General features: G+C 40.5%; 1 protein-coding gene across 2 annotated transcripts in view; it reads right to left on the bottom strand.

Moving 5' to 3' along the window:
* The window catches only part of E2F3 (E2F transcription factor 3), an 83457-nt gene that overhangs the window by 11539 nt on the left and 47200 nt on the right, over nt 1–24718 (bottom strand). For both annotated transcript variants that reach the window (XM_018039226.1, XM_018039227.1), the window contains exons 2-3: nt 1611–1722; nt 205–424 (exon numbers count right to left, since the gene is read on the bottom strand). In XM_018039226.1, coding sequence (XP_017894715.1) covers nt 205–424; nt 1611–1722 — 332 coding nt within the window. The remainder of the gene's footprint in view (nt 1–204; nt 425–1610; nt 1723–24718) is intronic.

Below are 24718 nucleotides of genomic sequence, written 5' to 3'. Positions count from 1 at the left end.
GAAGGTCTCTTTGTAAAGAGACTTTGAACTTCTGGCTAAGGAACTGAGGAGAGAAAAGAGAGTAGGAGAAAAAAAGGAATGAAGTGTGGGCATGAGTGTGAAAGCTGGGGCTGGGAGAAACCCCGCTGCAGTTTGCAAGGAACCCCACCCCCAACCCAGCCCAGGGCCAGCAAACTGGAGGTGGCGGGGGTGATCCATACTCACATCCACTGCACGTTATTTTTAGACTTCTTCTTAATGAGGTGGATGCCTTCCAGGACATTGGTGATGTCATAAATCCTTCTCTTTTGCACCTTCAGCACCTCTGCTGCCTTGTTCAAATCCAAGACCCCATCAGGTGATTGGCTCAGTAGCTGAATGAACTTCTTGGTGAGCAGACCAAGGGATGTATCATACCGTGTTTTTTCTGAGGGAGATTTTGGAGCTTAAAGAAAAACAAAAACCAAGCGGGTAGGGGGGATAGGGGGAAAGGTAAAGAAATGAAGGGTTTCTTTGCAGTCAAGCAAGCCCCTTCTCCCCCAGCAGCCCAGGTATTAGCGTCAGAAGCAAAGCTGTTGTTGCTGATGTTTTTGGTGAGTCATAGAAAGCTATGAACTGCTTTATTAGAAAAGGAAGGGATGGAATAAAAATTCCTGTTTGATGAAAGTGTTTCACTGTGAATTTCTCAGTAGTTTTTATTTTGACTTATCTTACTCTCTGGGACTAGTGAAGTATCTCACAGATGGTAGGTGTTCAAAACTATCTGTTGAATGAATGAAAAGTGCTGTAGCCTTATGGAATCAGCACACATGGAGCCTAACTCAATGGGTTCAGACTGTGAACCTCTCAGCTTTTGATGACAGACCCATCCTAACTGGCTTTTCAGACTCCTTTATCTGTTTGTATATAACTTGTTCACCAACTTTTCAAATAATGTAGATAAAGAATGCCTAGGAAAGTCTGTCAATCCCATCTCCCCATCCCTCTGGTATGAAATATCCCCATTTAATATTGTATTTACTCTCTTATAGGTATATAGGTCAAGGGTTTAACTGAATATGACACACAATTTGTGGACTCCCTAATTCATAAACTACAGGTTAGAAGATGAAGTCTAATTTAGCCTCCACATTAAATGCCAGAGACATAAAGGACAATTTAGCTATTTACAACCTCCTTTTCTCTCAAAGAAACAAGGATAGTGTTGATGGAAATGCAAACTAGCTGCAATTCACTGGTCTCCATCAATTCTTATGCTGCCATATGCTGAGCTAGAGATTTAGGCCAATGGAGATAACACCTTTGGTCCCTCAAGTAAGGTCCACGAAGGCAAGTGAAAGTTAGATTTGACTACAGAATGGTACCAAAGAGTTTACATTCTGAGTTGAAAAATCAAACTGCTCACATCAACAGAGGCCTCCCCTGAAGTCAGCATACAGGTAACAGGACTCACTCTGTAAACCTTTCACTGGGTGTCTGCAGACATATTTATTTTTTTGGACAGGCAACGACAGAAATGAAAAAAGAACCAAACATGCCAAAATTGTCCACACCTCGGCGTCCCTTCAGCCACGAGCTCTGAAAGTTGGGAAGCTCACACCTGGGGGAGGGAGAGACGACAGAATCCTTACTTTTTGGGCTGTCTGGACTCCGGAGTGCCGCTCTTCCTTTGCCCTTGGGGGTTTTTAAACCATCTGAGAGGTACTGCTGCCCGCTTTCTCCTAGCTCCAGCCTGCGCTTTGCCTAGAATAAGAGAGTACAGTTGTTGGTCGCGGGTCATGTGGACGATCACAAGTGAGGCTGCAGCCTGGCTCCTGCCAAACGCAGCAGGCTTGCATCAGCCCTACCCTGGCCCCCTCGGCCTCCTCTGGGTCTCAGGTCCCTCCAGCCTGGGCTGCCTGGAACCCTCCAAGGTGGGGCTCTCGCCTCCTGTGCACAGATGGACAAATCCAATGATCCTTCAGGCTTAGGCTCTGCAGCCACTTTGTTCACTTACTCATGGATTCCACACACGTGCCAGGCATGGGGCTGGAGACTAAGAACACCACAGGCACCGTGGAACTTTAATTCACTTTCCCCCAGCAAACCCTGGCTGCTACCTTCATCTCTGACCTGGACTGAACCCCCTTCCATGTGTTCCCCAAACACTCAACGTTTGTTGGTATCATAACACTTGCTGGATATGAGTTATTTTACTTATCTGTTTCTCATTTCCTTTAAGGCAGGGACTGTTTCCCATTTATCTTTGCATACCTAGGGCTTGGCACAGAGCCTGGGTTTCTGTAGGTATTCAATCACACACACAGTCTCTCTCTATATATATACATATATTGATATATTCAGTGAAAGAAAGAGTGATTGAACAGGAACACAACTAGTCACAGACTACAAATGGTCATTCATCAGAATAAAAAAATACCACAAACACTCCATCTTGGGCTTCCACTAGGATTACTTTCTGCATTTTGTTATCAACCTGGGCAAACGAGAAGTTCTCACCCAACTTTTTCATCTGATTTTCACTTTAAAAATATCCACTTTCTGTCTTCTGTGTACTGGGCTCTGGGCTTAGGGAACAGAGCTAAGCAAGACAGATAAACAGTCCCTTAGTTCCTACTGTGTAGAGACCAGGAGAGAAGCCAGATAATTAAGTAAGTAACTGCTGACTGCACGGGTGTGAAGGGCGTTCAGACAGGGGTGGTACCAGCTAGACACCCACGTGGCAATGTGCATTTAGGCTCATTTCAGGGCGGATTCTTCTAACGAGGAGATTCACAATTTCAAAATAACTCCCCATGACGTAGACACTGAAGTAACAACTTATCAGCTGATGACACATATCCAGCTTCTCTATGGAAAAGTTATCAGCTAAATTCACTCTGTTCACTACAGTGGCCATGAGCCATAGGAGGCTCATGTGAATGGACATGTGCTGTCCATGTAAGACACATGCTGGATTTCAAAAACTAAGGGTGAAAGAGCTCATGAATCATTTTTTTAATATTGATTACATGTTAAAATGGTGCTGTTTTGGCTTGATTAAATAAGATACTATTAAAGTGATCATTTTATCTATTTCCATTATCTATACACACACATACATATCTTTTTATTGTGTGGCCTGCGTTTGTGGCACACATTATCTTTCCACTGAGCAGTGCTGAGCTAAACATCGTCCACTCCAAAGGCTCAGAAATGACAATTAGCAAATTAACTTTGTGTGTGTACTAAGCAGCTTCAGTCGTATCCGACTCTGTATGACCCTACGGACTAGCAAAGCCCACCAGGCTCCTCTGTCCATGGGATTCTCCAGGCAAGAATACTGGAGTGGATTGCCATGACCTCCTCCAGGGGATCTTCCCGACTCAGGGACTGACCCTCTCCCGTCTCATGCCTCCTGCATTGGCAGGCGGGTTCTTTACTACCACTTGCCCCACCTGGGAAGCATGTCATCATCTGTTCCCAAATAGTCCGTCAAGTCCTTGTATGGGCCTGTTGCTTTTGGCTGGCCCAGCGAACGTTCCTTCTTCATCAGGCAAGTTCCCTGATTGTTCTTTGGGGAGCATCTCTTCCCAGAGACAGGTGTATCCATGCACACAGGTGACCCTGACTGGGATTGTCTTTCTTTCCATCCTCCCCCTCCCCCACAGTGATTGAATCAGATGACCTAGAACCAAAGCTGTGTGAACAAGGCAACCCAAGGAAGTTTTCTGGAACTGCTAGGAAGGGGTGTGGCTTGTTAGTAAGGTTAAGCTGTTAGCCAGAAATGGCCTGAAAATGAGGCCTCCCCAGGGGAAAGCGGAGTGAGGAAAAGGAGAGATGGGAGTCTGAGGCCATCCTTCAGAACTCTGGGTAAGGTCATGAAGTTGGTCTTCCCCAGACTTTTCAGTTACACTAGCCAATAAAGCCTCTTTTTTTCCTCAGAGCACTTTGAGCTCCTGAAGGTGTGCTGAGGACCTTCTGAAAGACCGACCTCCTGAAGGAAGGTGAGGTGGGCAGAGTAAGAGCCTGTGGAAATGGCTGAGTCACGACGGGCTCCAGTGCAATGTGGAGCTGGAGTGCATCGCTAGAGAGGGGCAGGGTGTGGTGGCCACTTCTTGTGGTCTTCAGGAAATTATTACTGGGAGAGACAAGCTTCATTTGAGGCTTACCTAAAAGTAGAGAAGGAGAAAAACTCTACAGCTCTGCTCTAGAGATGCTTTCTCTCTGTAAAAAGGAACCCAAGAACTTAAGAGAGCTGTATTCTCTGCCCTGGCTAGCGCCCACAGAAGGAAAGTAAAATGGGAAAAGAGCTTGGGATCCTAAACTCGTGCACCCTACAGGTTGCATCCTCCTGACCCCTCAATAAAGAACCATCTGCTGGCCAGCAGCCTGGGGACAAACTTGTTTTTGCTCCCCCACCCTAGGCTGTTGTTTCTAACTGCTCTAAGGCTAAGGTCTGTAGAAGCAGTAGGCTGCGGGCTGGGGGAAATTCTGAGATCTGTTGCTAAGAAATTCAGATTCAACTTCAAGGACCAGAACTAGCCAGGCTGTGTGACTTTGGTAACCAAGCACCAAACCAGAGTGGACCAAATCTCAATACTAGATAGAAAATCGACTCAATTTGAAAGGCACCCGAGAAACTGACGGCCTATGACACCTCCATCTCTAAGGGAATCAGTCACTAAGCCTGTGAATTTATACCCAAAGGAAATAAAAGAAGGGCACCCTCAGAAAAATCCTCCCAAAGGATAGAAATCAGAGTGGCCATCTTGGCCCCACAAGCAGGTTACATCTCCAGGAAGCCTTCTGCTGCGGGGAGGACACAATGTGCTTTGGGAGGTGAACTCTGTGTGTGATCTCCCCTTTTTCAAATGGAAGTTTCGAGTTATCCTGGTACCTTTCTTCCACTGGGTAGTGAATGGGGACTAAACTGAACCACACAGAACTTGTGCAGGTCCTAGATCTGAAGACAGGCACAGTAACAGGACTCTGGGGGAAGGGCTCCACATTTTGATATATGATCCAACAGCATTACCTTAATGGTTACCTTAGCAAGTTCCAGCACACATGCTTGCTGAAACAAACAAGAAGCCAGATGGGAGGATTTAAACAGGGCAGGTAGTCTCCACCTACACACTCCCTTGCCCTGGGCAGAGCAGCAGCACAGAGGAAAATCTCCTCCTGGTTTGTTTGTTTGCTCTTAGTCTTGCTGAACGGAGAGCTACCCAGTTTATAAAGGGATCTTCATACTACATGCCCCCTACCAGTAAAGCAACTAATACATCTGGTACTTAACAGAAGGTCCAGCCATTTGGTCCTGAGGAGGAGTAAATGCTGACCAGGAGCCATGCAGCATCTTCCTCAGCTGTCATTATCAAGGGTGGCTTTTACTGGAAAGGAAGTATGTGCTAACTTTAGGACCTCAGCCCCAACTATGATGACATGACTCTCTATGGAAGAGTTGCACCATTAAGCGGCTCAGAAAACATACACATGAAAATAACAGGAATAACTGTCAGGCAGCCAAGCAGTGGGCTGAGAGGAACATATATGGTTTCTGTCTACCTTGCTATTTCTGGCTCCTAATTTTTTCATCCAGGGAACTTCTTCACAGTTCTTAGTTTAGGTGGTTTCTTTGTCTCCAAGCTTGAGAACAAAATGTCTGACACTGTTCAGCATCTTAGGCTGGCCCTTCCCATTAAAGTTGCAGAGGTGGGTGCCTCAATCTGGGCCCACCCATCAGCATGGTCCAGTCGGCTGGCTAACCTGACTGGTTGACGGATGGGCCCATGACCAAAGCAGGATGAATCAGTCAATAATGGGATTTCTGTTGTATAGTACTGGGTTCTTTTCACTGCGAGTTATTAGGCTAGTAGGACATGAGCCTGGAGCTCTCTAGGAGATGAGCCAACAGAGAAGAAAGCAGAGTTAAGAGCTGAAGGGAGACTGAGTCCCTTCAAAGGGGTTGCTAGATGTCACCAGTCCCCAAAACAGAGCTACTCTGGACTTTCATTTGTGTGAGCTGACAAATGTCCCTTTTTGGTAAATGACAACGGTTAGATTACTATCACTTGCAACAAAGAGTCCTAGATACAGCCTTTTGGTATTAACTATAGTCCCTTGGACTGCAGGGAGATCCAACCAATCCATTCTGAAGGAGATCAGCCCTGGGATTTCTCTGGAAGGAATGATGCTAAAGCTGAAACTCCAGTACTTTGGCCACCTCATGCGAAGAGTTGACTCATTGGAAAAGACTCTGATGCTGGGAGGGACTGGGGGCAGGAGGAGAAGGGGATGACAGAGGATGAGATGGCTGGATGGCATCACTGACTCAATGGACCTGAGTCTGAGTGAACTCCTTGGTGATGGACAGAGAGGCCTGGCGTGCTGCGATTCACGGGGTCGCAAAGAGTCGGACATGACTGAGCGACTGAACTGAACTGAACTGACACTCAACATTTGAGTGCTTACAACATATCATATAACAGGTTAATCGCTTTCCATTTGACTATGTATCTTATTTTTACAACAACCCCATAAAGTGGTTAATATAATTTCCTACTTTACAGGAGAAAGTGGAGATTTAGATCTCTTAAATAACTTTTCCAATATCCCCACAGCCAGTAAATATGTACTCTAAAGTCTGTGTCTATAACCATTCCATAAAATGATAGTGAAAGATTGGCATATAAAAATATTTGAAGTTATATTAAACTGATACCATCTTACTTTATGATAAACTTGTTTTATTTTATTCATAATTAAAAAGAAACTTTCCTTTACATAATAAACGCAGAAGATAATTTAAGCAGCACAAATGGATATACCTGGACAGCTAATCTGTCTCCCATTCTTTTCTGTTCCTTTTAAAATTTTTACTGAGGACAGTTGATTTTCAATGTTGTGCCTTTCTCCCACTCTAGATCCCCAATTCCCTTCCTCAAAGTAAGCACTACCAAGTTACTTAGATATCCTTTCAGACAGGCTGTGTAAATACAAGTACATATAGTTTTAAACCATCACACCTTATTAAAAAAATTTTTTTTTCTAACACAAATGGTAGCAAACCACACACTGTTAATAACATGTCTTGGATTTGGTCCCTATCAGTATACATAGAATGACTTTATATTTTAGAGCTGCATAATAGTGTATCCATTAATATATCATGGTTTGTTTACCTAGACAGACACCTACTAATAGGCATTCAACACTCCTCTGCTATAACCACTTCCCCAATAAATATTCATGACAGCATCATAGGCTAGGCATTCCTAAACCCATCTTGCACTGAGGCAGAGAAGTTAAGGATTTACCTAAAATCTCAGTTAATAAATCACAGAAACCAGGATTGAACTCGGGTCTGTTCAAATAGCTTGTCAGTGACCATGACTTCCTGGACTGATTGACACGTCCCTCCTTTGCTGGATAGTGGTTTCTGAGCTGTTGGGGCATGATTTCACTATCATAACACATAGACTCTCCAGGTTTCCACACTGGACCATGAGCTCAGATCTTAAGTAGCTTAGTTTCCCCAAAGCCTTGCATATGGTATGCACTCAATCAAACTGACGTATTTATTTTCAGTGAATCGAGGAATAAATTCCCAAAGATTTTTGGCAGGTAAATCATAAAACTCCAACATTACCAACCTATAAAAGGGATAAATATATACATATATATACATACACACAAACATACATCTACATGTTTTGAAATATTTTTTTCAGATATATTTATAAAGGGGAAAAATTAAGGTTGCACAAGAATATCTCATGGGGGTAAAAAACTATAAAACTGTAGACCTCAATATGAAATGTCCCATGTATCCACAGAGGAGAGAAGTCTGAAAAGATCCACATCCAATGTTAATGGAGATTATGTCTAAGAAGTAAAATTAAATATGAGGTAATGATTTCATGTTTATAGTTCTGTAATATTTGGTTGGATTTCACAAAGTGAGGAGTCTGTATACACATTAAATGTCTATCTTTCAAACTAAAACTTCCATTTTTTGGAGTATATTCTGAGAACATTTATGTTGTTTCTACGGTTTGTCTATTAAAAACAGCACACCCAGTTTCTTGAATATTTATACTTTTCCATATATATCTAACATAAATGCCCAATCTCAGAAGAAAAATTCAGGAAGTTATTCTACATTTATATAACGTGATGTTATACAATTAATAATGATATACATTTATGTATATAAGTTTAAGGATACATAATAACAAACAGTTTAACAGTATTAATCTTTGGGTGGTAGGATTACAGTGATTTTATTTTCTTAACTTTTTCTTTTTTCTTTTTTTTCTTTAATTTTCTTTTTTTTCTTTATTTATTGGCCTCACTGTTCCCTGACCAGGGACAGAACTCATGCCTCCTTTAGTGGAAGCACAGAGTCTTAACCACTGGACTTCCACAGAAGTCCTCTTCTTAACTTTTAATATTACTAAGTCACTTTAAAGTGAGTGTGGGTTTCTCGCATAAAAAGAAAAATGAAAATCATTTCCATTTGGAGTTCAACAAAAAAAGTCTAGTGGTTTATACTCACTCAATGTGTACAGGTACTGGTTCAAAACAAAAATGGGGGTAGGCTACCAGAACAGGCATCCCATTTTCATGGTGGGAAGGGAAGTGGTGTTCTTATGTAGCATTCAACTGAGTCATAGGAAAAAAAAAAGATAAATCAAGAAAAAAATTATTCTGTGAACATTAAAATAAACTGCCTTTACCCTGGTTAACAGATCCGAGCAAAGGAAAGAATTTAGAGATATTTTGTCTCCAAGTCAAGGGCAAGATAGGGCATTCTGAACAGAGGGAGGGAAATAGAGGAAAACAGACTTTAAATAAATAGCATGAGGACCAGATTCAATACAACAGTGAAATAACCCAAAGGAGGCGATCTCCAGCTTGAGACCAGACCACACTTGAAACTCACTTGGATTCTGGCCATTAGGTCAGTGGGATAGGGCACGGGGATTTTAAGAAAAGAATACCTAGTTTCCAGCTGTGACTATATATTAACTCAATCTGGTTAACCATTTAAAAAGGGAGTGGGAGCTGGGGGCCTTAAGCAGGCAGTCCAAGCACAACTGGAAGCACAGTGACTTGCAAGGGCCCTGGTTTGGAGGGGCTAGTGGGTAAGGAGGGGAGCTTGGGCGCAGAGGATGAAAGAAGGGCCAGATCATCGTCCCTGAAATACCAGACTAATAACCACACTGCCAGCATCAATCTTTCACTGAACATGAGGTTACCTAAGAGGAAGAGCTCTGGTCTTCCCAGTTTTTCCCAGCAACAGGTTAAGTTTAGAATCTATCAAGAGAAGCTGTTAGGTGAGAAGCCTACTCAGAAACCAGTATTTCAGGGGACTGATGAACTGAACAGCACCCGAGAAGCGCAGATGGGAGCACTTGGCACCAGCAGTAGCCGGTGTGTGTTTTTCTTGGAGACGCCGCCTGAGGTCCCTCATTCAGCCACGAGCATCTGGTGGGCAGAATACTCTTTTCTTTTTCAGGTGCCCCCCTCCACGCCTGCTTCACGGCCCCAGCCAAATCCTTCCATCACTTCTCACTGGACTACTAGAATGGACCCCAAAACTGACCCTGTTGCTTCTTTTGATTTGTAAACAACAGATTTAGGCATTTTAACTTCGCTCTAACTTGTATTCGTGGACTAGTTTGGAAATCTAACCAGGTACACAAGGATGCTTCTAAAGGAAAAGAAATCTTAAATTGACATACAAACTTTTGAAACAGAAGTCAATTACTTATGAACTGGTGACTGCCTTCCTTTCTATATTTAAAAACTTTGAATTAAAAGTTACTTGACTGTGACAACCTAGAGAGGTGGGATGAGGTGGGAGGTGGGAGGGAGTCTCAAGAGGGAGGAGATATACACATGGATACTTACAGCTGATTGAGGTGGGTACTTAATGGCTGAATGTGGTGGGTATATGGCAGAAACCAACACAATATTGTAAAGCAGTTACTCCCCAATTAAAAATAAAAGTTACTTGAGGAAATAGATGGGAAAAAATATATTTTAAAAAAAAACCACCCTGTCCATCCCCCCACCCCCACCCCATTCCCCATGAAAGTGGGAAATAACTCTTTTATATGAAGGTATAGAAAGCCTCCTTATTACCAGAATTAGGGAATTCAAGGGTAAGGAAGCCATATAAACAAACTTTGTTACTTCTTCATCAGTTTGTTACCCCAAGCACAAGCCCCTTTGTGGTTAAATTTTTACAAGTAATTGGTTCTTCATCTAAAATGATAAATGGCCTGCTTTGGTCACTTTGGGGATCTTAGTCCTCTGAGACCTCGTGCGTATGAATTGCTTTTTCTTTTTTCCCCCTCCTCTGTTAATCTGTTTTGTGTCAATTAAATCATTACACGAGCCAAAGGAACTCAAGAGGGTTAGGGGAGAAATTCCCCCCTCTTGAATCAACCACAGAAACTGAAGACTCCTAGTCCTCTCTCCCAATTTCCCTAGAACCTGGGCTAGGGTTCCCTGGGCTGGGACAGGCAGATACACCTTCCCTAGATATGCAATTTGGAGTTGCTCCGGCCCAAGAGCAGATCGGTGGTGATGGCTGCGGTGAAATGTTTTAGCCGTGGTTCTGGCTACAGAACATTCCTTGTTTCTGCCTGTTTGCCAAGCCCGGTTCTCTAATCTTCCTGACAATTTAGTGGAGTTATCCAATATCCTTTCAATAAACATCTTTTCTGCTTAAGCTGGCCAGAGTCGGGTACTACTGCTTGCAACAGAGTCAGTTTCCGGATCCTGCTGTTAATTCGTTGTTTTCCTGGAACGCCTCCCAACAGTAAGTAGTATGGAAGAGAGAGTCTGAGCCCTTACATGCCTGAAACGTGTGTTCCACCCTCGCACCTGATGGTCTGTCTAAGCTAAGAATCAAAGGTTGACCGTCAGCAGCCCTCAGGACTCTGAAGTCACTGTTCCCAGGGTTTTGATATCCAGGGTGGATGATGAGAAACCTGCGGTCACAGATTCTCATTCCTTTGAAGCTCTGCGATTTTTAACTTCCCTCAAAGCTTCCAGGCTTGTCTCACATTTATTGTAAAATTTCACAACACATAGTCAGGTGTGCGTCTTTTTTTCACTCACTGTGGGCTTCTAGAAACTACATGCTTGGCCTTCAGCTGTGAGGAATATTTATGCTGTAAGCCATTCCCTCTCATTGTCATGGTCTAATCTTTCCGGAATTCCTATTCCTCCTGGATTGATCCTTTAAAGCTTTTATCTTCTATTTTCCATGTCTTTTTGTTGTTGTTGTTCTACTCACTAACATCAAATTTACTTACTTGCTTACACCAAATTTAGCTTTTACTTGACTTAAAAAACGGGCAACTAGATTTTTAATTTCCAAGAACATTTGTTTCGCTCCCTCAACCTATTTTCATGGCATGCTGTTCTTGTTTTCTGAATAGCAAAGCCTCTCTAATACCACTAATTATTTCTAAGTGTTTTTTTTTCAATTGTGAAAGTCACACAACAGAAAACATACTATTTTAACCATATTTAACACTATAGTTCAGTGGCACTAAGTACATTCACTAGTGCATGTATGTGGAATTCAGAAAAATGGTACAGATGAACCTATTTGCAAAGCAGAAATAAAGACAGATGTAGAGAACGTATGGACACCAAGCTGGGGCGGTGGCGGGGGTGGGGGTGGGGGTGGGGAGAGGGGACAGGGAATTGGGGAATGGGATAAATTGGGCAGTTGGGATTGACACATATACACTGTTGGGTCTCTAAGTATAAGGCACTGTGCTTGGCACTTTATATCAGTAAATGAAACCACATAATAAAGGCAATTGTTTCTTTTACAAATAGCAGCTGAAGCTCTAATGTCTTTTACCCCTAATAATATGCTGGTCTTAAAAAGTGAAGACCTCTGAAAACCTTTAACAGAGTAATTCTGTCAATCTGTCTGGCTGGCTATGTATCTCAAACTAACAGTAAATGGGTAAGAAGCTTAAGATAAAGTAATGATTAATAAGTTATATAGACCTAATGCTACTCAGATGAAATAAGAAAAAATGAGTAATACTTTTAATAATAAGAAACACTATGATCACCCTTTTTATCCGTGAGTCACAGAGGTCTCTAAATCAGAGTGGGCAAAAGATTTTTATCCCCTCTGCAATGCTTACGCTTTATTGCTCCCTTCAAAGTCTGAATTTTCTATGCTTTTACAGAAAAATAAATGACAGGGAAAATTGTGCAATTAAATTGCTAACTTAAAAGACAGCTTTACATTTATTCATACTACCAAATTCATAATGTGTTCTTCTTTAATTTAAATGATTGCTAGCCTTGAATACGTAGTTATTGCCCATAAAATGGAATTCAAGAATTCTTCTCTTTAGACATCTGAATTTCCAATTTGGAGGTTGGCAAAAGTATTTAAAATATATTCAGTGATGGGCAGTTAGGAAACAGGCTCTCATTCTGCTGCTCCCACTGGAGTACTATTTAATCTCTACTTCCCTTTCCAATCCCTAGTTTTTTTTCCTTAAGATTTTACCTCTTTTCATCAGCAGTGGAATAAAACAGGAAGACCAGGCAGTAAATATCTTAGGCCTTGTGGGACACAGCTCCGTTGTAACTGCTCAAATCTGCTGTTGTAACAAGAAATCATCCAGAGGGCATACATATATGGGCTTGACTCTATTCCAACAAAACTTTATTTAAAAACAGGCAGTGGAACAGATAGGGCCTTGGACCACAGTCTATGGACTCACAGGATAAATCATTACCATCTTATAAATGTTCATTATGTTTTATCAAAGGACATCTATGTTGCTCATACCAAACACTAAAATTTTATGAAGTGACAAAGCCAATCATCTTTTGGGCTAATGAAATTATATCTCTGTCATGCTTAATGTTATCTGTGAGGACTCAAAACAAGTACTAAAAATAAAAGCAAATCTGAGCTATCCATTTGAAGAGTTGGACCTCATCCCATCCATGGAAAACAATGATAATTAAACACACAAAGGTACTTCTTTTTATGTCCTCGACCATTCACCTCTAAAAAAGATAGTTTATAGATGCAATAAACAGATATAAACAAATTCTTACCATGGGTTTGATGGATCAGTTTTAGAGAGTAGTAATTCACTGTTTCATTACTAGCACCAAAAACTATCAGCAATCTTTCTCCCACTGAGTTACTGTTAACACATGAGGGTAACTGTTCTGAATCCAGACTGGTGAGTTCACAGAAGCTTGCTTCAGAACACAGTTGCTAAAATAGCTTGTAGCACAGTGCTGGTACCTTAAATCTCAGAAAAACAGCATGTGTTTAATTATCACCCAGGGTTCAAGGGACAGGGCACTTCTCTCTGGAGGACATAGATTCACAAACTATCTCCTGGTACAGAAGCAAGATATTAATAAATGGACTTCAAGAAGTAAGAATGGTTTGGGAAGATTTATGACCCTAAGAACTAATTGAAGAACTCCTTCTTAAAGTAGTAAAGTGTTACTTTAAGAAATACAAAGAACATAAAGCCGACATCTGCTAGTGTCGAATCATGTCAGCAATATTCAATACTTGTACAATTGACTTGATGGCCAAAAAGTGTTGTTTTCCTGCTCACTCAACTTTCATTTTGTGGCAAACTCAATTCCTCTATTTGAGGGCTGGGAGTTTCTAGCCTGCAGTAGTACAGCAGGAAGGAACCCAGGTGAAGGCTGAGTTGAGAAGATGTTGCTTAGAGTCGGGAATTCAAAATAGCTACAATTGGACAAAGGACCAAAAAGGAAAGACCTATTTAAAGAGAATCTTAGAAATCTGCAGAAGGTCCCTTGAATTCAGCAGACCCCTGACTGGTTGATGTATGTGAAGACACGAATCAAGTCCAGGAAAAACAAACACCCAAAGGGGATGGAAAACACTGTCAAGAGTTCCCACAGGGCCTGAAACTACAGGCACATTGTTCCTACAACTGTTCTCAGACTGGAAAAACAACAACAACAACAACAACAACTACTCATAATTCATGAGGTATAGGGTAGAAAACTCAGAAAAGTGTTGTCTCATTGCTGAAGCAAACGTAGCCCTTGAATAAACATGCTCTTGTCCCACCCAAAAAAGCAAGGCCTGAAAGATCAAACTGTTTCTAAGAAACGAAACTGCATTTCAAAACAAAACTCAAGAATATTTACAGAAATACAAAGATGTCTAGCACCCAATAATGACTGTCATCCGACCAGAGATCCCACCTGTATTTAGGAGAAAAAAAAAATTCAATCAATCAATCAACAGAAATGAACCTAGAACCAACACAAATGTTAGAAATAGTAGAAAAAGACATATATAAAAGTTGATGTAACTATATTGCATATGTTCAAAAAGTTAAGTAGAGACATAAATGACATAAATGTACAGTTTTTTTCAAGAAGTTCAGTATCTTAAACACAAGAAACATAAAGAAAACTGTATCAAGGCAGATCACAATCAAATTGTTCAAAAATCAATGACAAAGTGAGAAAATCCAAAAAGCAGCCAGAGGGATTAAAAAAAAAGGACAAGTTAAAAAAGGAAATTAAAATGATGGGAACTTTCCCATTTCTAACTATGTAGTCAGAAGATAGTGGAGCAACATCTTTGAAAGCATTGACAGAAAAGAAACTGTCCAACCAGAATTTCATACCAAGCAAAAATATCTTTCAAAATCCAAAAGGCAAAACAGAGATTTTTTCTGAGACACAAAAGCTGAAAAAAACTTTAACCAGTATTATGTGCACTAAAAGAAATATTAAACGAAGTCCTCTGAGCAAAAAGAAGTTATGCCAGATGGAAGTATTTGTTGTTCAGCAGCTCAGTCAGGACAGACTCTTGGTGCAAGTCCATGGACTGCAGCATGCCAGGCTTCCCTGTCCTTCACCATCTCCCAGAGCCTGTGCAAACTCACGTCCATTGCATTGGTGATGCCATCCAACCATCTCGTCCTCTGTCATACCCTTCTCTTCATGCCTTCAAGCTTTCCTAGCATCGGGGTCTTTTCAAGTGAGTCAGCTCTTTGCATCATGTGGCCAAAGTACTGGAGTTTCAGCCTCAGCATCAATCCTTCCAATGAATATTCAGGGTTGATTTCCTTTAGAATTGACTGTTTTGATCTCTTTGCTACCCAAGGGAGTGAAGAGTCTCCTCCAACACCATAGTTCAAAAGTATCAATTCTTCAGCACTCAGCCTTCTTTATGGTTGAACTCTCACATCCATACATGACAACTAGAAAAACCATAGCTTTGACTATATGGACCTTTGTCAGCAAAGTAAAGCTTTTTAATACCTTGTCTAGGTTGGTCATATCTTTTCTTCCAAGGAGCAAGTATCTCTTAATTTCATGGTTGCAGCCACTGTCTGCAGTGATTTTGGAGCACGAGAAAATAAAGTCTGTCACTGTTTCCATTGTCTCCACATCTATTTGCCATGAAGTGATAGGATCAGACGCCATGATCTTTGTTTTTAGAATGTTGAGTTTTAAGCCAGCTTTTTCACTCTCCTCTTTCACCTTTATCAAGAGGCCCTTTACATTCGTCTTTGCTTTCTGCCATTAGAGTGATATCATCTGTATATCTGAGGTTGTTGATATTTCTCCCGGCAACCTTGATTCCAGCTTGTGCTTCATCGAGCCCAGCATTTTCCATGATGTACTTTGCATATAAGTTAAACAAGCAGATAACAATATATATACAGTCTTGACATATTCCTTTCCCAACTTGGAACCAGTCCATTGTTCCATGTCTGGTTCTAACTGTTGCTTCTTGACCTGCATACAAGTTTCTCAGGAGGCAGGTAAGGTGGTATGGTATTTTCATGTCTTGAACAATTTTCCAGTTCGTTGTGATCCACACAGTCAAAGGTTTTAGCGTAGTCAATGAAGAAAATGTTTTTCTGGAATTCTCTTGCTTTTTTATTTGATCCAACGGACGTTGGCAATTTGATCTCTGGTTCCTCTGCCTTTTCTAAATCCAGCTTGAACATCTGGAAGTTCTCAGTTCACGTACTGTTGAAGACTCACTTGGAGAATTTTGAACTTCATTTTGCTAGCATGTGAGATGAGCGCAACTGTGTGGTAGTTTGAACATTCTTTGGCATTACCCTTCTTTGGGCTTGGAATGAAAACTGACCTTTTCCAGTCTTATGGCCACTGCTGAGTTTTCCAAATTTGCTGGCATGTTGAGTGCAACACTTTCACAGCATCATCTTTTAGGATTTGAAAAAATTCAACTGGAATTCCATCACCTCCACTAGCTTTGTTCATAGTGATGCTTTCTAAGGCCCACTTGGCTTCACACTCTAGAACGTCTGGCTCTAGATGAGTGATAACACCATCCTGGTTATTTGAGTCATTAAGACCTTCTTTGTATAGTTCTTCTGTGTATTTTTGCCACCTCTTCTTTTATCGTCCACATCTGTTAAGGTCTATACTTTATTATGCCCATCTTTGCATGAAATGAGAATACCTGACAGCTCTGTTGGTAAAGAATCTGCCTGCAATGCAGGAGACCACAGTTGATTCCTGGGTTGGGAAGATCTGCTGGAGAAAGGATAGGCTACCCACTCCAGTATTGGGCTTCCTTTGTGGCTCAGGTGGTAAAGAATACACCTGCAATATTGAAGGCCTAGGTTCAATCCTTGGGTTGGGAAGATCCCCTGAAGAAGGGAAATACTGGAATACCCACTCCAGTATTCTGGCCTGGAGAATTCCAAGGACTGTATAGTCCATGGGGTAGCAAAGAGTCAGACACGACTGAGCAACTTCCACTTTGCAAGAAATATTCCCTTAGTATCTCCAATTTTATTGAAGAGATCTCTAGTCTTTCCCATTCTATTGTTTTCCTCTGTTTCTTTGCATTGATCACTTAGGAAGGCTTTCTCATCTCTCCTTGGTATTCTTTGGAACTCTGCATTCAGATGGAAATATCTTTCCTTTTCTTCTTTGCCTTTAGCTTCTCTTCTTTTCTCAGCTATTTGCAATGCCTCCTCAGACAGGCCTTTTTGCAGTTGTTTTTCTTGGGGATGGTCTTAATCACTCCCTCCTGGACAATGTCACAAACCTCTGTTCACAGTTCTTCAGGCACGCTATCAGATCTAATCCCTTGAATCTATTTGTCACTTCCACTGTATAATCGTAAGAGATTTGACTTAGGTCATACCTGATTGGTCTAGTGGTTTTCCCTACTTTCTCCAATTTAAGTCTGAATTCAGAAACAAGGAGTTCATGATCTAAACCACAGTCTGCTCCTGGTCTTGTTTTTGCTGACTGTATAGAGTGTCCCCATCTTTGGCCGCAAAGAACATCATCAATCTGATTTTGGTACTGATCATCTAGTGATGTCCATTATAGAGTCTTCTCTTGTGTTGTTGGAAGAGGGTGTTTGCTATGACCAGTGTGTTCTCTTGGCAAAATTCTGTTAGCCTTTGCCTTGTTTCATTTTGTACTCCAAGGCCAAACTTGCCTGTTATTCAGGTATCTCTTGACTTCCTACTTTTGCATTCCAGTCCCCTATGATGAAAAGGACATCTTATTTGGGTGTTAGTTCTAGAAGGTCTTGTAGGTCATCATAGCACCATTCAATTTCAGCTTCTTTGGCATTAGAAGACCCCTCATTATTCTAATTGGTTTTTCCCCAGTAACTTCCATGGAGGCTTCCTGTTTCTGGGAAACATTATTTTAAATGTACTACCCACTTGCAAAAAAAATGTAAGTTTACCTGCTTTATAATGACAGAATTTTACCAACAGGCCTACCTGTTCTTGAGAAACTTCCCAGAGTTTAAAAGATAGAATGGATTCACTGGAAAGTGAATAAAATAATACTGATAAGACACATATTGCCTCTAAGATGAGAATTCAGCACTCAAAATGTTCATGTTATTACATGCGGCTATTTTTTTGTACCTCTGTACCTGAAACATTTTATAGTAAATTTAAAAAAATTAAACAATGAACAGGAGTTGGCCAGTAAAAGAGTAGGTACATGCCCAACAATTTGGAGGGTAATCTGGCAGTGTGATCAACATTTTAAATGAGCACATCATTTTGACCCTACAATTGCACTTCTGAGAACCAATTTAGAGATATACTAAAAACACATGCACAGAGAGGTAAGTACAAGGATTTAAATACAGCTTTGCATTTAACAGGGTCGGGGGCGGGGGGGTGAGGGGAGCTAAAAAAAAAAAAAAAACAAAACCCTAAATGTCTGTTGTCCATTAATTGAGGAATGGTTAAGTAAAACATTACATTATACACCCACATTATATAGCTGCAGTATTTTATGGTGAGATCTATCTTTGGCTTTATCTAGTTAGAGAAAGAGAAAAAGCAAGTCAGAACAGTATTTACCCTATGGTATCCCAAGTAAAAGCAAAAACAACCACTGTTGAAAATACACAGAAAGGCCTAAGTAGAAGTCCATCAATGAGGAGGAAGGTGAGAGATGAAGGAAGGCACTAAGTTTTATAGACTTCTGCTAGAAGGTATATCATAATACACTACCTTGTGATTCACTTCAAAAACTGATTAAAAAAGAATATTAATAGAGGAAACGTTAAAAACAAAAATGCCTCGGGACCAGGAATTTGCAAATGACAAATGTGAGGAACTAGAAATTAAAGATGAGAAGTGTGAGGGCCAGCCAGCCCTGGCCTTCATGATGATGAGGTTTGGGGATGGCTGGGCTTCTGGGAGGTAGGGTGGGTGGAAGCTCTGTGAAGACTGACCAAGAATCAAGTCTATGAAAAGGATGGAAGGATAAGAGGGAGAAAGGAAGAAAGAAGGGGATGAGAGCCTTCAGGTTTTAGGATTATTGATCATTTCTATAATATCACTTCTTTGCTTCCCTATAATTAGGTAACTTTCAAATTTTCATAAAGGAAATTGATTATCCAATGCCTACTGTGTACTTTCATATAGATTATTTCAATTAAGGAAAGGTGGGTCCTCTGACAAACTTTTCACTTCTTAAGATGAAAATTTCTTCTTATAAAAAAAAAATGTAAACATAGTGATGTCAATTCTCAGATACACTGACTATTTAGAAGCACAATATTAAACACAATACAGTGGTAACTGGAGATTTTCAGAATTCCTTTGTCCTTCAGTGTCCACAGGGGATTTGTTCCCGTACTGCCTCCCCACCCCACTGCCCCTCAACCAGGATACCAAAATCAAAGGACTCTCAATTTTTTTGTACAAAATGTCATAGTATTTGCATGTAATCTATGTACATTCCTCCCATATGCTTCAAATCATCTCTAGATCACTTATAATATCTGATATGCTTTGTAAATACAATGTAAATGCTATGTAAATAGTTGCTAGTGTGCATGTCAAATTCAAGTTTTGCTTTTTGGAACTTTCTGGAATTTTTTCCCCAGAATATTTTCAATCTGAGGTTGCTTAAATCTGTAAATGCAGAACCTGTGGATAGGAAGGGCTGACTGTAGTCTCTCCATATAAAGGTAATAAGGGAGTCTTGGTTTTTATAGGTTATCCTGGGATTAATGAGTCTCTTCACATAATCCCTGTAAATCCATTCCACCCACTGGTGTTCTTCGTGGCAAGATCACTGAAGAGCAAATACTTATGGAAAATTTAACATAGATCCTAATTCATATGATCCCCAACAAAGTAAATATGGGATTAAACAACTTTTGAGATGGGAGAATCACCCTAAAACACCCAGACAGGGAACACATGATAGAAGACCCTCATTATTCTAATTGTTTTCTCCCCAATAACTTTTACAGACGCTTCCTGTTTCTGGGGAACAGATTATTTTAAATGAACTACCCACTTGCAAAAAAATGTAAGTTTACCTGCTTTATAATGACAGAATTTTACCAACAGGCCTACCTATTCTTGAGAAACTTCCCAGAGTTTAAAAGATAGAATGGATTCATTAGAAAGTGAATAAAATAATACCCATAAGACATGTATTGGCTCTAAGATTCAACACTCTTAAAATGTTGAATTTTCAACATTAAATTTCTAAACATTAAATTTTTATTCTTTAAACAATAAAGAATAGAAATTTCTCACCAAGTAGGACAGCTAGTGAGTTTTCTAAGGCTGAAGAAATGGAGAAATGGTCTCAAGCAAGGGAGGAGAGGAGTCGTCTGTGTGAGTGGGGAACCTTATTTAGCTGCAGAGCAATTCCTGAATGGTACGTACTGCCTGACCTAGGTTTTAAAGACCCCGCAGTCTGGAGAACACAAAGCACGGGTCCTCTCTTTTTAAATTTGCAGGGCAAAACAATACAGCCATCAAGATAGAAAAAAATATAACCCTTTGAAAGGAGTCAAATTCTCCTACTCACTTTTGCAGTTTTTATTTCTCAGGTTCTGACACACGAAATGGACTTTAATTCCCTGTTATATTAACGTGAGCAAACATTTTGATAGAGATTATCATTCAGAATCCTTTCACTTACCCAGGAAAGGTTCAGAACAAGGTCTTCGCTTTTTCTATTTCATAATGAGCCACTACCTTTGAGGTCCAGAAGAAAATCAAACAGAAAGGCCTATGGCAGTGATGGCTAATGAATACATATGAAATCGGTTCATTTCCCAAACGCACATAAAAGATCTTGCAAACATATTAGGAATAAATGCTATGAAAAACGTGGGATTGAACACTGGTGCTACAATAGCTCTAAAAATGTACAAACTTGATAATATTGAATTCAAAGAGCATGTAGGCAAAAATGTTTTTTATCGCGAGTTAAAAAAAAAAGCTACTGGGTTGTATAGGAGATGATGATAACTGTTAACCTTTAGTAATGATGAAAATCAATAACAAGCTATAAAGCTTATCAAGTTCCTGGCTCTATTCAGCAGCTTGGTAATTACAGGAAAAGCAGCGATTTATCTGAACAGCGCTTAAGCTCAGTCGTGGAACAAATCAGGTTCTTTTTTAGGGGCCAATGGAGCTTGTCTCTTTTTTTAAAAGTGAGGGTTTTTTCCTTTTTCTAACCCCCTTTATCTTTTTACTACCTCTAGCCTATGTACCTTATTCGGGGCACTGGATGTTATCTCGATAGATATTATGTTAATTGGGAGACAAAAGAGAGATCATGAAAATGACTTAAGTTGAACCTGACAACTTGGAGAACAATTTCTCCCCTGTCAGTATACAGTCTGCCCTCTGGCTCAGTGGGTTCCGCATCCAGGGATTTTGGCATACGCAAGGGTCCTGGACCCAAATCTCCCGGGGAAACCGAGGAACAACAGAACTTACTTCCAGATGCCGGCATGGTGGAGGCACGAAGCACAAGCACTCTCTTCATGTCTGAAGTGGTACCTGCATCGCGACCAAACACCGCTCCTTCTGAGTGCGGTGAAGCCTCCTCCCGCGGCTTCTGGGCCAGGAAACCTCGCGGTTAGCAACGTGAGGTCACAGACCGGAAATGCATAGCTTTTCTTAACCTAGGACCCCTGGCGAACGTTCCTATAACTTGTGTTAAACTTTTCCACAATTAGTTATTGTAAATGTGAAGTAAGTACCTGGTCATTAAAAATAACAAATCTGTGTGATAAGTCAAACTTCCTGATCTCTGCAAACCACTATGTTTACCAACCTGAGGATGTTAAGATTTTTATAAAATAAATGGAACCAATCCAAAAAAGAAAAAACCTGGATAGTTTTTATTAAACATATCATTAATGAATCCTGTAATTACTTTGGTACTTTTTTCAACTGGTGGACTGACATTGATTTTTCACAAAAATCTCTATTTGTACTCACAATTGCATTTGCTCACTGAAAGACATGTGCAGTGTAGGCAGCCACTTCATAAAAAGCAGAGAGGAAAAGAGGGCTATTTGAGTCACATTCCAATTTTGGAGAACGCTCTTTATTTTGATATTCTCAGAGTGGTTTATAAAGGGGAATAAAATAAGCTACAGGAACATATACATTACTGTTATTTCTACCACAGTAGTATATCATTCTTTTTGTCAGTTCACAAAATATAACTTAAAAAAAAAAAAGATTTTTCTTTTAACAGTGAAACTGTGAAGGGCAAGAAATGTTGGCAAGCTGCAGAGCTTTCTGGGCCTCAGTTTCCTTGTTTGTACACAGTGAAGGGAGGACTAGAAAGATCCCTAGAATACGTTCCAGAGTCTTGATGCCTGTGAACATTTCTGAAACCTCATCTACTAATAAAGTTCATCTACTAATAAAGTTCACTTGTATTTACATTTCTGAGGAAGATCCCTTCCATAAGAGGGTTCTAACCAGACCCTGGGAAGTGTTAAATTCACCAGAAATTTTTACTAGATTGGTTATGAAAATAAAGACACTTCAAAAGCTGTCATAGAACCTGAAGCAGAAATTTAAGAAGAGCAAAAGTCTCTTGATTTGTGACTTAGTTCGTAGCCAAACACAGTTTTGCCCTCTCCCCAGCTCCTTCAGCCGTTAAACCTGAGTGGCCAAGGTGTGTGTGTGGGTGTGTAAGCAACCTCTGGATCATTTCCCAAGCTCTGTCCCGGGTTCCTCAGGGTCTGGTTCTAGACTTGTCTGGAGATGTAAAAGGGATGAGAGAGTTTCTTTTCTGTCCCCACCCTGTTATTTGTTTATGACCAAATGGCACCCTTGTCAAAGCATCTGGGACACCCTTGCCTCAGGGCTTGTGCAAAAGAATGTTTGCTTTATTATGAACAGTCCCCTGTATTCAGGGAATGCAGAATGTTCAAAAAGTTTGCACTCAATCTTCATTTTCCCTTTCGGCCAGCTATGATTCTCTACAGAGAAACTTATATGGCAGAGTCAGTTAATAAAGTCACAGACTTCTAGGAGTGATTATCGACTCCTGCTGTAGAGAAAGCAGTATCTGATGGGCAAAAGGCAGGAAAAGATCTGAAAAGGACCACGGCTTTCCCAGAGGTGCTCAGACAGCAGAATCTTCAGGAGATCAAAGTTTCCAAAGAGGGTTGGAATCAACCCACTAAATGCACGAAAGCAGAGCCAATGGGAAAGTCCAATAATGACCCACCTGGGCACTTTGTCACTTTCTCTGCAGCCAACCAAATCAGAGAGGCTGTTACCACGAAATACAGGGGGTTTGGAGAGAAACACATGCTACCACCCCGAATCTTCAAAAGATGAGAAAGTCATCCCCAAAGCAAGTGATTTAAGTTTCAAGCCAGTTGCTGTTTCAACTATAAGTTTCTTGTTCTGATTGTATGTGGCATTTTCAGGACCATTTTCTTTGCATGTGATGTCTGGTCACTGTTAAAGAGTCTTTGTTGTGATATCTGGGATGATGGTAAAATAAACACCCAAGTCCTGGTTCCCAAACTTGGACATACATTGGAATCAACTGGGACATTACTGATTAGGTATATGGGTGTGGTTTGGGTGGCAAAATTGTTTTTCATATTCATTTATTTAAGCCTTTTAAAATGAAATATAGTTAATTTGGGTTTCCCTGGTGGCTTAATGGTAAAGAATCCTCCTGTTAATGAAGGAGACACGTTTGTTCCCTGGGTCAGGAAGTTCCCCTGGAAGAAGAAATGACAACCCACTACAGTATTCTTGTCTGGAAGATCCCATGGACAGAGAGAGGAGCCTGGCGGGCTATAGTCTATGGGGTTGCGAAAGAGTCAGACATGACTTAGTGACTAAACAACAAAAACATAGTTAATTTACAATGCTGTGTTAGTTTCAGGTGTACAATATATATATATGAATATATATATTCTGAAAAGGAATATATATTCTGTTTCGGATTCTTTTCATGATAGGTTATTACAAGATATTGAATATAGCTCCCTGTGCTATACAGTAGGTCCTTGTTGTTTACGTTTTATATAGTAGTGTTTATAGTAAATCCTAACTCCTAATTTATCCCCACCTCATCATCCTCTTTGGTAACTATAAGCTTGTTTTCTATGTCTGAGTCTATTTTTGTCTTGTAAATAAGCTCATTTGCATCATTTTCTAGATTCTACATATAAGTGATATCATATTTTATTTGTCTTTCTCTGTCTGACTTATTTCACTTAATATGATAATCTCGAGGTCCATGAATGTGGCTACATGGGTGGCAAGAGTTTTTAAAGCCTTGCAGCTGAGTCTCACGCCTAGCAAAGTTTCAGAACTACAGCTCTAAGGTAAACCCTGGTTGGCAATTAGGCTCAGAAGGTACTGCTGTTTATGGGAAGTCTGCCTTAACCTGCCAAACAGAAGCACAATTTTGGTGTAGCGAACACTCATCAGAGGGAAATATGTATTCTGTTCTGAAACCAAATTATTTTTAAAGGCAGAAGGGCAAGAGACAGAAGGAACAATGATGCTTTGTAGGAGTAAGGCAGGTCTTCAATGCTACAAAACTTCCTAGCGTATGACAGAAACCAGTTTTTTTTTTTTTTTACTATATGACAAAGGGAAGCACTGACCCAATCGGCTGAATTCTGGATGGAAGATGTACTAGTCCAAAGCACTAATGACATTATCTCTGGGAGAATCCAGAGAAGACGTCTATTCTAAGAATACTACTGTCAAAGTGCAGATATTGTCATTTCTTACCAGTCTTTAATTTTCCCATGGCAAGAAGATAAGGATCAAACCTATCTACCCTAAAGGCAGTGCTCTAAGGTTGCAATTTTCCATTCATAGATTGAATATAATTTCTAAGGCCATGGGTCCCAAACTTAAGCACGCTGAGAATCACCCACAGGGCTTGTTAAATGCAGACTGCT

Source organism: Capra hircus, chromosome 23, assembly GCF_001704415.2.
Source record: "Capra hircus breed San Clemente chromosome 23, ASM170441v1, whole genome shotgun sequence".
Taxonomy (NCBI): Eukaryota; Metazoa; Chordata; class Mammalia; order Artiodactyla; family Bovidae; genus Capra; species Capra hircus.
Note: the sequence above shows the minus strand (reverse complement) of the source record. Positions and strands in the feature narration are given on the sequence as shown.